Genomic DNA, 16,410 nt, shown 5'->3' on the forward strand with positions numbered 1-16,410 from the left:
GTTAAAATAAATACAAACTTCCCTGTAAAATAAAAATAAATCCAAAGCTAGCTACAATGTAACTATTATTTATATTGTAGCTAGCCAAGGGTTTATTTTATAGGTAAGTATTTAGTTTTAAATAGGAATAATGTAGTTAATGATAGTAATTTATTTAAATTATATTTAAGTTAGGGTGTGTTAGGGTTAGGGTTAGACTTAGGTTTAGGGGTTAATAACTTTAATATAGTGGCGGCGACGTTGGGGGCGGCAGATTGGGGTTAATAAATGTAGGTAGATGGTGTCGATGTTAGGGATGGCAGATTAGGGGTTAATAATATTTAACTAATGTTTGCGAGGTGGGAGTGCGGCGGTTTAGGGGTTAATATGTTTATTATAGTGGCGGCGACGTTGGGGGCGGCAGATTAGGTGTTCATAAATAAAATGTAGGTGGCAGTGGTGTCTGGAGCGGCAGATTAGGGTTTAAAAATGTTATTATAGTGTTTGCGATGTGGGAGGGCCTCAGTTTAGGGGTTAATAGGTAGTTTATGGGTGTTAGTGTACTTTTTAGCACTTTAGTTATGAGTTTTATGTTACGGCGTTGTACCATAAAACTCTTAACTACTGACTTTTAAATGCGTTATGGATCTTGACAGGGTAGGGTGTACCGCTCACTTTTTGGCCTCCCAGGACAGACTCGTATTACCAACGCTATGAATGTCACATAGAAAAAAGACTTTACGAAGTTTACGTAAGTCGTTTTGCGGTAAGGCCAAAGAAGTGTGCAGTGACCCTAAACCTTCAAGACTCGTAATAGCAGTGGGCATAAAAAAGCAGCGTTAGGACCTCTTAACGCTGCTTTTTTACCCTATCGCACAACTCGTAATCTAGCCATTGTTTTTTTTTATTTCTAAAGTATTGTTAGTTTTTTTTACGCTCATTGCTGGACATCGCTAGTTTATCCTACTTACGGCACTTTATGAACTGCCGGTGGGGTATATGTAGTACCCTGATGTGTGAGGGGAAATTACGAGTGGCACGGGCTTCAGCGATTGGGCTTAAGCCTGCGCCGTATATGTAATCTTGCCCTAGGAGGCCCATTTATCAAGCTCCGAGTGGAGCTTGAAGGGCCGTGTTTCTTCAGACTCACCAGAAACAGCAGTTATGAAGCAGCGGTCTAAAGACCACTGCTCCATAACCCTGTCCGCCTGCTCTGATGAGGCGGACAGGATTCACCGCAATTCAATTCGATCCGGTTGATTGATACCTCCCTGCTGGCGGCCGATTGGCCATGAGTCAGCAGGGGGCGGCGTTGCACCAGCAGCTCTTGTGAGCTGCTGGTGCAATGCTGAATACGGAGAGCGTATTGCTCTCGACATTCAGCAAGGTCTTGCGGACCTGATCCGCACTGTAAGATCAGGTCCACAAGACCTTTGATAATTCGGCCCCTAGGTGTCTAAATATTCACCATATTCCATATCAATCTTATGTGAGTCATATTACTCCTCAGTTGAAATAGGGGTCTTGTAGATGGATAGATTTATTTGTTGCTTAGAATGAGGCAGTTTCTAAGTTTTTTTTCTCCGTTATATTACTCTAAATCTATTGTTTATTGGGTTTACAAAATTGAACGTTTTACAATGATCACAGGATATCTGAATGGTCATGTGACACCTCATTTCAAAGTGGAGATTATTTAAAGTACATGATCTTATTAATGTATGGATTTAAATTTTGGCTAACATGGATTAACAATTGAAAATAACTGCCACATTTATTACTCTAAATCTGATACCTAACAAGTTAGAAAACTGCTATACTCACATTGTTTTAGATAACAGTCAAGTGACCACACAGTTGAAGGGTAAATTTAGGTATGCTCAAGAGTAGTCATGCATGGGAGCTAGCTAAACACAATGGGCTAGCCAATGAGAAGACACATTTATGTCCAGCCGCCAGTCAGCATCTAGCTCCCAGTAATGAATTGCTTTTCAATCAGAGACATAAAGGTTTCATTTTTACTTTAATGTCCCTTTAAATTATACAGAAGGGTGAGAATAGGGCCGTTTTACTGACAGAATAAGACTCAAGACAAGTGCTCAAGTCAGGGAGGCAGAGCCACGATTGCCCCATGGAGCCTCACATAGGGGGCTGCACAGGGCTGCAAGTCTTTCATATTTGTATACATTTTTCTAAATGAGTATCAGGTTCTTAAAATCCTGTGTATAGTTGCTTCTAACATTAAAAAAAAGAAGATCTGTGTTGTATTCAGTTGACTAAACCTCAAGATTGTTTAAGGCGATAGTTGCTGATAATATCTGAAATCTTACATGTTCTGAAAAAAACCTTAGGGGTATGTAAAATTAGAGAATATAATGAAAACGTTTTTTTTACCGTTATCTAAAAATGAAGTTAAAGAAAAAAAAAGCACAAAGCCATTAGGATTACAGAATATTAGACACAATTTGAATTCATAGACATTTTTACAAACTATAAATTATATATTTTTTGTTTTCTCTAACCTGCTTCTGTGTTTTTGGTTTATAAGATAATTAATAGTAAATCTAATTAAAAATAAATAAATAAATGCAGAAATATCTGGATTAAAAAAAAAAACTGGAAACCTTCATCATAAATTTACAGGAAATAGATATTAAAAAGATCAGACTCCATAAAATTCTGTTGTTATGATGATGTACCTTGACTAAGGGGTATATGTATTAAGCTGCATTCACAGCTTTTTCATCTAAGTGAAGCAGTCTTGCAAAAGTGAGCCTGCTCCAAAGCTAAAAACTGCTTCTTTTTCCTTCTCAGCCACCTCAAAAGTGGTGAGATCAATCAACACTTGCTCTTTCAAGGTGATTGACATGCCCTGCTCTAGTGCAATTGATTGTGCTGGAGCAGGGGGCCACATTGCACAAGAATCCTCTTGTGTATTGTTAAATTTCACCCTTACTTCTTTGAAAAGCATACTTAGGTAGGCTCATGAGCTTTGAGCTAGTGCATGATTTATGGCTGCATATTATGCCTCTTGTCATTAGCTTACTGATGTGTTCAGATAGCTACCAGTAGTGCATTCCTGCACCTTCAGTAAAGAATACCAAGAGAATGAAGTAAACCTGGAAGTAGAAATAAAATAGATTTTTTTTTTATAAATGTAATATCTATCTGAGCCATGAACGAAAAAGGACATTAAACACCCTGAAATTGTAGTTTAAAATGTTTAATTATATGCCTTAATATAGTTTTTTTTTAAATTTATTTTGATTCCTTTACCTGTAATTTAACCCTTTGTGCCAAATAGACAAAGGTACTACGTTATACAGTACTTTGACCAGTGTACTGTTTTGATGTAATACCTACGTTCAACACAGAAGCACATGTTAGACAGCGGAAGCCATCACCAGGAGACAGAAGGCATTGGCCTTCATATGGTAAGCAAACTTGTATCATGCTCCCTTACCATATGAAGCCAGATCACAGATCTTTACCATCTGTGTCACTTTCTGTAATAATCCTCTGTTGGTGCAGAGTGGGAGTGATAAGAGGGAAGGATGGAGAGGTGGTGTTCCTTACATTATGGAAAAAATGTTAGGCAGGGGAGAGGGAGGGATGGTATCATACACTACAGAAAATTGCTTGGAGGGGGGAGGTGATGAGGTTGAGGGGATTCCCTACACTACAGAAAAAATATAACATGAACAATAATATAAAATAAAAAATAGTAAATTGTTACTGGCCAACAGGTTGCCTACAACAAACATGGCAGGGGATAGTGAGAGGGGGAGGTAAAGAGAGCTGTTTGAGGGGATAAGGGAGGTGGGAGGGTGGCGAGGGATCCCTACAGTACAGAAATAAAAAAAAGAATATACGGTATATAAATACTGATGGAAGAGAGTTCTTTGGGAGAAATTAGGTAGGGATTATAGGGTGGGAGGTGTCAATTTGGGGGGTAATCCCTATACTACAGCAAATATTAACCTTACAACTAACTGATTAACCCCCTTGACGGCCAGGTAATTTTACACAACTTCTATTTTTACTTTTATTATCAAATGTTCTTCTATTGTCTCTGTATCTTTTGTTTAAAAATAGGGACTTAAGGTCAGTAGCGTGCACATGTCTGGAGCACTATATGGCAGCAGTTTTGCAAGGATGAAATCCATTTGCAAGAGCACTAGATGGTAGCACTATGTCCTGTCATGTAGTGCTCCAGAAACCTACCTCGGTATCTCTTCAACAAAGAATACCATGGGAACAAAGCAACTTTTATAATTGAAGTAAATTTGACACGTTTTTTAAATGGTATGCTCTGTCTGAAATGGCAAAAGACATTTTGGGGGTTTCATATCCCTTGAACTCTGAAAATTGTGGGCTTTCTAGTTCTAAGACTTGGAAGTGCACAATGCAGACTTTACAAACCTAAACCTACTATATATCTGTCCCTAACTGGCCTCAACAGTAGATATAAGATCGCATTCATTTAGAAAAGTTTATCTGATGATTTATCTACTAAAATCCTTATAGACATTAATGATCAATTTTGTAGAAAAGTAATTTGATAAACTTTTTGGCTAGCTTTATCTACTCTAGTAACAAGTCCAGGAATCGGATAGCTCATACAAACAAGGCAAATGGGGATGTGGTTTGTAGTTTGTCAAATAATGTGTTAATTTTTTTATAAAGTTTGCAAACTCTGGCCTCAACTACAGTTCAATAAAGGGACACTAAACCCCCAAAAATTATTTCAGGATTCATGTAGAGTATACAATTTTAAACAACTTTCTAATTTACTTATATTATCTAATTTGTTTTAATCTTTAGATATCCTTTGTTGAATAAATAGTGATGCACATGGGTGAGCCAATCACATGAGGCATCGATGTGCAGCCTCCAATCAGCAGCTATTGAGCCTATCTAGATATGCTTTTCAGCAAAGTATATCAAGAGAATGAAGCAAATTAGATAATAGAAGTAAATTAGGAAGTTGTTTAAAATTGTATGTTCTTTCTAAAGCATGAAAGAAAACAATTTGGCTTCATGTCCCTTTAACATCGTTTAACTGAAATAAATACTGCTTCTATTTTTGCACTCATATTACAAGTCCAAATTTCTTTTTAGCACTAAATAGTCTAGAGAGCACTAACATCTGCATGACGGACAGTGTGGGTGTGCTAAATTATTCACATAATAGACTTCTATGGGGGCAAACAGTAACATTTATGTCGGATATCGCTTGTGCAGTAACTCAAGGGTGAACTAAGCTGAAGGTGAGCAAGTAGTAGATATCTTGATGTAGTTCTTCAACAACATATAATATTAGTACAAACACTGTTGCAGACACTGCGGCCATAGTGTGCTAAACACATGTATGCTCCTATTCTTCAACAGAGGATATCAAGAGAACAAGGCAAATTTGATCATAGAAGTCCATTGGAAAGTTGTTTAAATATGCATGCTCTATCTAAATCATGAAAGTTTTATTTAGAATTTACTGTCCCTTTAATATATCTATGATCAGATACTGAGATTCACCTTTTACATACCGTGACCATTCTTCTTCTCTTTACAGACGCAGAGTGTTAGCTATATCTGATGGGATCGAACATATCGGCAACCTCCGCTGGGAACTGGCTCTTTGTCTCCTCGGAGCATGGACTGTTTGCTACTTTTGCATTTGGAAGGGAACAAAATCAACAGGAAAGGTCAGAATGAAGATAACATTTTCATTTGACTATATATATATTATGATATTTACAGTAAAATAAGACGCGTGTTGTCCGAATCTTTTAGAACAAATATTCAGGGAAATTATTTTCTCTGAATATTTGTAAAACATTTACATTTGTTTTCGTTAAACAAAAGTTACCTATAGCGTTTTACTTATCCTCTAGTGTTCTGGAGAGCCACACTTATACCGACCCTTCTTCTTAGAGCCCGGGGCCGCGTTTATAGGAGGTTTAGGGTGAAGGATCCCAGTTCCTGCGCTCCGTTAACCCAGGCTCTGGAAATCACCTCACTAAGCCTTATTGCAGAGAGATAATCAGCCTTAAAACTGTAATCGGAAAGGGGAGATATAGGTTGATTTAGAATGCAATCATAAAGGGACAGTCTAGCCAAAATTAAACTTTCATGATTCAGATAGTACATAACATTTTAAACAATTTTCCAGTTTACTTTTATCATCAAATTTGCTTTGTTATCTTTGTATTCTTTGTTGAAAGCTAAACCTAGGTAGGCTCATGTGCTAATATCTACCCCCTTGAAGACCGCCTCTTATCTCAGTGCATTTTGACAGTTTTTCAAAGCTAGATCACACTAGTTCATGTGTGCCATATAGATAACATTGTGCTCACTCCCCTGGAGTCAGTATTGATTGGCTAAAATGCAAAACTGTCAAAAGAACTGAGATAAGGAGGCAGTCGGCAGAGGCTTAGATACAAGATAATCACAGAGGTAAAAAGTATATTAATATTACATTGTTGGTTATGCAAAACTGGGGAATGGGTAATAAAGGGATTATCTATCTTTTTAAACAACACAAATTGTGGAGTAGACTGTCCCTTTAAATAACTTGTAAATTAAAGGCACTTTGAGACTGTAACATAAAATGCTTACTTATGTACAGTAAAACAACTTTAGAATTTAAGTCTAAATTTTTTCGATTTTCCAGTCCCAAAAATAGAAAGAGTATATAGCAGGCTTTGAAAGCCAAACCTTGCTAGTAACTCTCCCTAATTTACAGTCTTGTTATCTTATCATTTCTGCTAAAGCCAAGCAGAGATGTTGTTAACAGTGACAGTGACAAGCCCTCTCACTTCAAGACTCAATTCCAGATATAGAAGAAAAGAGGTGGTTGAATATTGACCAGTAAAAACAATTGCAGCACACAAGGTGTTAATTTGTTCCAACACAGCTCAGACTCTTCTGATAGGACAATCTATTGGAGGACTGTAGATAAATGATTTAATTCCAAGGTGTATAGTACTGTCCCATTAATCCATACCACAGATTGTAATACAAATGATCTATAATACCTGCTGCGTTGAAAACTACTTTCATTTTTATTATACTATTCCTTTTACTGACAATGACAAAGTGCATGAGATTCTGAACAGAATCAGAACCACTTGCAAATTAATCTAGGCCAATCAATGGTGACACAAGGGCAACATACTGTCAAATAAGTATATGCAACCCTGCAGAGATGAATAACCACATAGCTAGTTATTTTCCTATACTCAATGATGTCACTTATTTTATGTCCAACATAACTTTTTATTATTATTATTATTATTATTATTATTATTGTTTTTTTAATTATTATTATTACTATTATTATTATTTGTATTATTAATATTTTTAGTAGTGCTTTTTATTATTATTATTATTATTATTATTATTATTGTTTTTTAATATTATTAATATTATTATTGTTTATTATTATTAATAATAATAATAATAATATTATTATAATTTGTATTATTATTAATATTTGTATTAGTGCTTTTTATTATTATTATTATTATTATTATTATTATTATTATTATTGCTTATTATTGTTTATTATTATTATTAATATTATTATAATTTGTATTATTATTAATATTTTTATTAGTGCTTTTTATTATTATTATTATTATTATTATTATTATTTGTTTTATTATTATTAATAATAATGAAAATGACAATACTAATAATAATAGTAATAATAATAATAATAATAATAATAATAATAATAATGATAAAAATTACACTAATAACAATAATAATAATAATAATAATAATAATGATAAAAATTACACTAATAACAATAATAATAATAATAATAATAATAATAACAATAATGATAATAATATTGCAGTGTATATTACAAGGACACAAACATAAATAAATGTGTTGTTAATTATTAATCTTTTTGAAGATGAAAGAAAGAACATTAGAAAATGTTGAAAAATCTATTTGCTGATCTAAGTAACTCTGGAGAGATAACATTAAAATGAATAACGATAATAATATAAAAATACAATCAGTCTGTAGTTATAACTAAATGATGTATGTATGTATGTATGTATGTATATGTGTATTTATATATGTGTGTATGTATATGTGTATGTATATATGTGTGTATGTATGTACCTGTGTATGTATGTATGTGTGTATGTATATATGTATTTATGTATATGTGTATGTATATATGTGTGTATGTACCTGTGTATGTATATATGTGTGTATGTATGTATGTATGTATGTATGTCTTTGTGTATGTATATATGTGTGTGTATCTATGTGTGTATGTATATATGTGTGTATGTATGTATGTATGTATGTGTGTATGTATCTATGTGTGCATGTATATATGTATGTGTCTATGTGTGCATGTATATATGTATGTATGTATATGTGTATGTATATATGTGTGTATGTATATGTGTATGTATATATGTGTGTATGTATGTACCTGTGTATGTATGTATGTGTGTATGTATATATGTATGTATGTATGTATATGTGTATGTATATATGTGTGAATGTGTGTATGTATATATGTATGTATGTATATGTGTATGTATATATGTGTGTATGTATATGTGTATGTATATATGTGTGTATGTATTTACCTGTGTATGTATGTATGTGTGTATGTATATATGTATGTATGTGTATGTATATATGTGTGTATGTACCTGTGTATGTATATATGTGTGTATGTATATATGTATGTATGTCTTTGTGTATGTATGTATGTGTGTGTGTATCTATGTGTGTATTTATATATGTGTGTATGTATGTATGTATGTATGTGTGTATGTATCTATGTGTGCATGTATATATGTATGTGTGTATGTATGTGTGTATGTGTGTATGTATGTATGCATATGTATATATGTATGTATGTATGTGTGTATGTATGTATCTGTGTATGTATGTATGTGTGTATGTATATATGTATGTATGTATTTGTGTATGTATCTATGTGTGTATGTATGTATGTGTGTATGTATGTATGTATGTATGTATGTATGTGTGTATGTATGTATCTATGTGTGTATGTATATATGTATGTGTGTATGTATGTGTGTATGTGTGTATGTATGTATATGTGTATATATATATATATATATGTGTATGTATGTGTGTATGTATGTATGTATGTAATGTATGTGTGTATGCATGTGTGTATGTGTGTATGCATGTGTGTATGTGTGTATGTATCTATGTATGTGTGTATGTATGTATGGTATGTATGTGTGTATGTATGTATGTGTATGTATGTATGTATGTATATGTATGTATGTATGTATGTGTGTATGTATGTATATGTATATGTATATATGTATGTATCTATGTGTGTATGTATGTGTGTATACATGTATGTGTGTATGTATGTATGTGTGTATGTATGCATATGTATATATGTATATGTGTGTATGTGTGTATGCATGTATGTATGTATGTATGTATGTCTGTATGTCTGTATGTGTGTATGTATGTATGTATCTATGTGTGTATGTATGTATGTATGTATGTGTGTGTATATGTATGTATATATGCATGTATGTGTATGTATGTGTGTATGTATGTGTGTATGTGTGTATGTATGTGTGTATGTATGTATGTATATGTGTATGTATGTGTGTATGTATGAGTGTATATATGTATGTGTGTATGTATCTGTGTATGTATGTATGTATATGTATTGAATGTACCATTGTCCACCAATAGCTAATGGATTTTTCCATATCAGTCAGTGAGGTTCTATCCCCCTCACTAGCTCTGCACTTCCTGATCACTTCAAAATCTAAACATCTAAAATTTTGCTTATCCTTTTTTTCATGCAAAACACCATTTTAACATGTTTAAAGATGGTTGTTTTATGTGCTTGTTAGAAAATGTATGAGTTTAATGTTCCTATAATGTCCTTTATGATTGCTTAGTTATGAAAGTATAATGCAAGAGGTTTGATATTTATGTAAGATATTAATATTTTCATTTTTTTGTCTGTTGATTTTACATTATGGGGAGCGATCCGATATACGGCGTAGTTTTCGGCGCAAGCGAGGGAACCTGCGCCGCCTGTAATTTCAAATCGCACATCGGGGTATTACATATACCCCGCCGGCAGTTCCTAAAGTGCCGTAAGTTGGATAAACTAGCGATGTCCAGAAATGAGAGTAACTACAAATTTCTGGAGTCACCAGTGACTTACGGCACTTTAGAAACTGCCTGCGCCTAAGAAAACTAACTAAAATGTTAAATCTCCCGTAACTGTCTAACCTGCCTCCCAAAAATAAGCCTGACTGCAATACCCCCTCTCACTCCTAATAATAAATGTATTAACCCTTAAACCGCCATAGCCCACAACGCAATACACCTATTAAAGTATTAACCCCTAAACCGCCATAGCCCACATAGCCTATTAAATCTATTAACCTCTAATCTGCCGCCAACGTCGACAACGTCGCCGCCACTATAATAAAGTTATTAACCCCTAACCCTAAACCTAACACCCCCTAACTTAATTATTATTTAAATAAATCTAAATAATATTACTATTAATAAGTAACTAAAGTATTCCTATTTAAAACTAAATACTTACCTATAAAATAAACCCTAAGATAGCTACAATATAATTAATAATTACATTGTAGCTATTTTATGATTTATTTTTATTTTACAGGCAACTTTGTATTTATTTTAACTAGGTACAATAGTTATTAAATAGTTAATAACTATTTAATAGCTACCTAGTTAAAATAATTACAAAATTACCTGTAAAATAAATCCTAACCTAAGTTACAAATATACCTAACACTACACTATCAATAAATTAATTAAATACATTAACTACAATTATCTAAAATTAAATACAATTAAACTAAACTATAGTACAAAAAAAACACTAAATTACAAAAAATAAAAAAAAATTACAAGAAGTTTAAACTAATTACACCTAATCTAAGCCCCCTAATAAAATAAAAAAGCCCCCCAAAATAATAAAATGCCCTACCCTATACTAAATTACAAATAGCCTTTAAAAGGGCCTTTTGCGGGGCATTGCCCCAAAGTAATCAGATCTTTTACCTGTAAAAAAAAGAACAACCCCCCCCAACATTACAATCCACCACCCACACACCCCTACTCTAAAACCCACCCGATCCCCCTAAACTAACACTACCCCATTGAAGATCACCTTACTTTGAGCCTTCTTCACCCAGCCGGGCCAAAGTCTTCATCCGATGGGGCAGAAGAGGACATCCAGACCGGTAGAAGTCTTCATCCTATCCGGGCAGAAGAGGACATCCTTCATCCAAGCGGCATCTTCTATCTTCATTCATCCGACGAGGAACGGCTCCATCTTGAAGACCTCCAGCGCGGAGCATCCTTCCAGGCCGTCGAATGAATTTTCCTTTAAATGACGTCCCTCGAATTTTGAAGATGGCGTCCCTCGAATTTTGATTGGCCGATAGGATTCTATCAGCCAATTGGAATTAAGGTAGGAAAAATCGGATTGAAGTTCAATCTGATTGGCTGATTGGATCAACCAATAGAATGCAAGGTCAATTCTATTGGCTGATCCAATCAGCCAATCGGATTGAACTTCAAGGCCTGCTACGGCTGCATTTTTTGTCGAGGTGAAAATGAAGTAAGATTTCTCCATTTTCGCCACGTAAGGCCTTGTGCTGGATATTGGATACCAATTTATGACGCGGTCCCATGTTAGCCTATGGGAGTAAGAATTGCGGGCGACGGGTGAAATATACGGGCGTAAGTTGTATGCTACGCCGTATATGTGATATCAAACCCGCGCAAAAACCGGCGTCGCCGGCTTTTGTGGCAGACGCTGCATATCGGATGGGGCCCATGATTGGCAGATACATGCTATTTAATTTATTTTATCAACTTGCATCTACTTTTTCATCCAGCCTGTAGTTTTGCTGGGATAAAAATATGATATAATTTAAAGGGACAGTTATGTCAAATTTAATTTTCATGATTCAGATAGAGCAGCAATTTTAAACAACTTTCCAATTTACTTCCATTAACAAAATGTGCACACTCTATTTATGTTTACACTTTTTGAGTCACTAGTTCCTACTCATCATGCGCAAGAAATGCATTGCATTTGTGATTGGCTGATGACTGTCACATGATACAGGAGGAGTGGAAATAAAAATACATTTAAAATTTGTCAGAAATAAAATCTACTACTCATTTAAAGTTCAGACTAAGGGTCTGATTTATCATAGTGCGAGCGGACATCGATAAATACCGACAGCATACGCTGTTGGCATTTATCATTTCACAAGCATTTCTAGTGAAATGCTTGTGCAATGCCGCCCCATGCACATTTGCAGCCAATCAGCCGCTAGCAGGGGGTGTCAATCAACCCCATCGTATCCAATTGGGCGGATTACTGTCCGCCGCCTCTTAAGACCGCTGCTTCTTAACTCCTGTTTCACGCGGAAACAGGTGTATACGGGGCATGATAAATCAGCCCCTAAGTGCTATTGCATTGTCTTGTTATCATGTGTTTGCTGTTTATGCAAATCTACCGTATTAATGATCCTTTAATCTATATATACAAATAGCAGTATATAAAAATAAATAAATAAATTGTAAATTCCAGGCTGGTCCAACATTTATCCTCAAGAGCTGCAGACAGACCGACATTTATAGTGATGTTATCTTTTAAAAAAAATAGCAACACCAAAATCAGATGTCACAAACCCAAAAGGTGGTAGGTTTAGAAGTAATTTGCAGAACTACTTGTTTACAGAAAGGGTGATTGGTCCATTGAATACACTTTCAATTGAGTTATTAAGTACAAATACTGTACAATAATTCATGAATTCCTGATATAGGCATAATGCTATTCAAAGAATTCTATAAGGTGGCAGATTTTATAAGCTTTTGTTTTTATGCGTAGGTAAATCAATGTCCTGATACGTAGACTTTCTCATATACAGGAATATATATTTGTCTCGATTTCTTGATAATTAACACTAGGAAAAAGATATATTCAATACCAGGTCCCTGTGTAAGCGAAAGTGATTTTTGTTTACATTTCTGATTGTATTATTTGATAAAGTTATATACATATATTTTGTATTTCATCAACTGATTCTCACTAATATTTCTTCAGTATTTATATACTTCAAAATGTTGTAAAAACTTTAAAGTTATCTGTTCTCAAGGATAACCCTTCTACATATATATACAGGTATATATATATATATATATATATATATATATATATATATATATATATATATATATATATAGGTATATATATATATATATATATATATACAGTATATATATATATATATATATATATATATATATACATATAAATAAATATATATATATATATATATATATATATATATATATATATATATATATATATATATATATATATATATATATATATATATATATATATATATATATACCTAATTGTCTTTAACTGATAAAATTCATGTACTTTATATTAACAGTATGACTGTGGCTAGTCTAGTTGTCTGCATACAAAAGCCCAGGAATGAGGCAAGTGTCGGCTATCTAAAATAAGTTGCAGCAAACACGATATTAATTTGTTTTAAAAATATTGACTTGGCAGTTATGTTATTCTAAAGCAAGACAATAGAATATCTTGTAATTACAAGGTGTTTAATGTGCCTTATTCAATCTCATTAGTTTCTTATGAACATAAAATGTTAAAAACCTCACTGTCTATAGTGAATTTGAATGTGTTACATCTAAGGGCCTGAACTGTGGCTTTCCATGAGGGTAATTCTGTCTCAATTCTGGCATATTCTTTTAACATTTACCCCTGAGTTTGCAGTTTTATCTTACAAAGTGAAAGGTGGAAAAATTGTGTCAAAGTACACAAAACAACTATTACCCTAATAGAAAAACACATGCATAAGAAACTAGTGGCAAATGAATAATACTATACACTGAAAACAGAGTTCTGTAATATGATTTGCATTGGCTGCAAGATTTAATGTTAAAAGTTTGTCACCTGATTTCCGATAATTTTGCTGTCACCTGCAAGGTTAATTTTTCCAGAGAACTCCATCACTTTTTATAGGAGGCATCTACCAACTCCAAGGGACAGCCAATTTGTTTTGGAGAATTTTAAAGAATGAGGTTTGCCCCTGTGAGTCAGAATGTTTTTTTCACATCCGATCCAGTGAATGTTAGATTAGTCCCTTTAACTTATTTCACATTGCATAGTGAATTGCTGTAGTATTTCAGGTCCCTTTAAAAACACAATTAAGGGCTAGATTACAAGTGGAGTGCTAATTTATCACACGTCCGCAAACCGTTAAATTTGCCCGTTTGCTGGCGTGCAATAAAAAATCAGACATTACATCAGCCAATAAGATTTTTTTCAACCTTAATTCCGATTGGCTGATTGAATTCTATCAGCCAATCAGAATCTAAGGGACGCCATCATGGATGACGTCATTTAAAGGACGATTGAAGAAGCTGTCGATTGAAGAGAATGCTCCGCGCCGGATGTCTTGGAGATGGAGCCGCTCCGCGTCAGAAGGAGGAAGATAGAAGATGCCATCTGGGTGAAGACTTCTGCCCGTCTGGAGGACCACTTCTGCCGGCTTCATTGAGGACATCTTGCAGCTTGGATGAAGACTTCTCCCGGATTCGTTGAGGATGGATATCGGCTCTTCAAAACTGTAAGTGGATCTTCAGGGGTTAGTGTTAGGATTTTTTAAAGGTGTATTGGGTGGATTTTATTTTTAGATAAAGGACTTTGGGCTGCAATAGAGCTAAATGCCCTTTTAAGGGCATTGCCCATCCAAATGCCCTTTTCAGGGCAATGGGGAGCTTAGGTTTTATTAGTTAGGGTTTTATTTGGGGGGGTTGGTTGTGTGGGTGGTGGGTTTTACTGTTGGGGTGGTTGTTTGTATTTTTTTTGACAGGTAAAAGAGCTGATTTCTTTGAGACAATGCCCCCCAAAAGGCCCTTTTAAGGGCTATTGGTAGTTTAGTTTAGGCTAGGTATTTTTTATTTTGGGTGGGCTTTTTATTTTGATAGGGTTATTATATTAGGTATAATTAGTTTAAAGATCTTGTAATTTGTTTTTTATTTTCTGTGATTTAGTGGGGTTTTTTTGTTGTAATTTAGTTAATTGTATTTAATTTAGGGAATTTATTTAATTGTAGGCTTAGGTTAGGTGTTAGTGTAAGGCAGGTTAGGTTTTATTTTCCAGGTCAATTTGTATTTATTTTAGCTAGGTAGTTATTAAATAGTTAATAACTATTTAGTAACTATTCTACCTAGTTAAAGTGAAGGTCAATTTTATCTAAATGCAATACAGCCATAGAAACCTTAACATCAAAGTATTACAGTCGCTAACTTTATATTTTTTAAAAAAAATGTCATTTTCATATAAAACAAATAAATATAATACCTCTGTTATCGATATTTGCTCCTCTCCTACCACACTTCCTTAATTTTCTTTAGTGACGTAGCTATCGTTCCTAAAAGTACCCTACGCTCGTGCACAACAGCCTTTTAAAAATGTGCATACGTATTTTTCACTCTGTAGCGCATGCGTTTCATTTTCAACTGTTACGCAATACTGTTAGTCACTCACTCGCTCGTATCCAAAATAATGAGAGAGCGGACTACGCATGACGGTGATGATGCTCACATTTTTTATATACAGATGCGCATAATCGAGTAATTACGCTATAGAAAACGGGCAGGACGCCACGGGGGTAAAAAATAGATTGGATAGAACATATTAAAAAACTGTCAATCAATTACGGAAATATGGCGGGTGGATAATACAAATGACCCGGATGCGATTTAAAAGGTAAAAAATACAACTTTTATTATTAGTTATAAAGAATTTGATGACTGAACATCATACTTAATTTAGCTAATCTTGCTAAAACTGTTAACCACTAAGCCAGACTTGACCTTCACTTTAAAATAAAAACAAAATTGCTTGTAAAATAAAAATAAAATCTAAGCTAGCTACAATGTAACTATTAGTTAATTGTAGCTAGCTTAGGGTTTATTTTACAGGTAAGTATTTAGTTTTAAATAGGAATAATTTAGGTAATGATATTAATTTTAATTTATATTTTTTTTACTTATATTTAAGTTAGGGGGTGTTAGGGTTAGACTTAGATTTAGGGGTTAATAAATTTTGTATAGTGGCGGCGACGTTGAGGATGGCAGATTAGGGGTTAATAAATGTAGGTAGGTTGCGTCGATGTTAGGGGCGGCAGAGGGTTAATAATATTTAACTAGTGTTTGTGAGGCGGGAGTGCGGCAGTTTAGGGGTTAATATGTTTATTCTAGTGGTGGCAATGTCCGTTTCGGCAGATTAGGGGTTAATAATTTTATTTTAGTGTTTGCGATGCGGTAGGGCATCGGTTTAGGGGT

General features: G+C 34.1%; 1 protein-coding gene across 1 annotated transcript in view; it reads left to right on the top strand.

Moving 5' to 3' along the window:
- Positions 1-16,410, top strand: part of LOC128666232 (sodium- and chloride-dependent GABA transporter 3) — a 280,538-nt gene that overhangs the window by 144,560 nt on the left and 119,568 nt on the right. The window contains exon 5 of the mRNA XM_053720701.1: positions 5,552-5,684. Within this exon, the coding sequence (XP_053576676.1) occupies positions 5,552-5,684 (133 nt within the window). The remainder of the gene's footprint in view (positions 1-5,551; positions 5,685-16,410) is intronic.

Source organism: Bombina bombina, chromosome 7 (assembly GCF_027579735.1).
Source record: "Bombina bombina isolate aBomBom1 chromosome 7, aBomBom1.pri, whole genome shotgun sequence".
Taxonomy (NCBI): domain Eukaryota; kingdom Metazoa; phylum Chordata; class Amphibia; order Anura; family Bombinatoridae; genus Bombina; species Bombina bombina.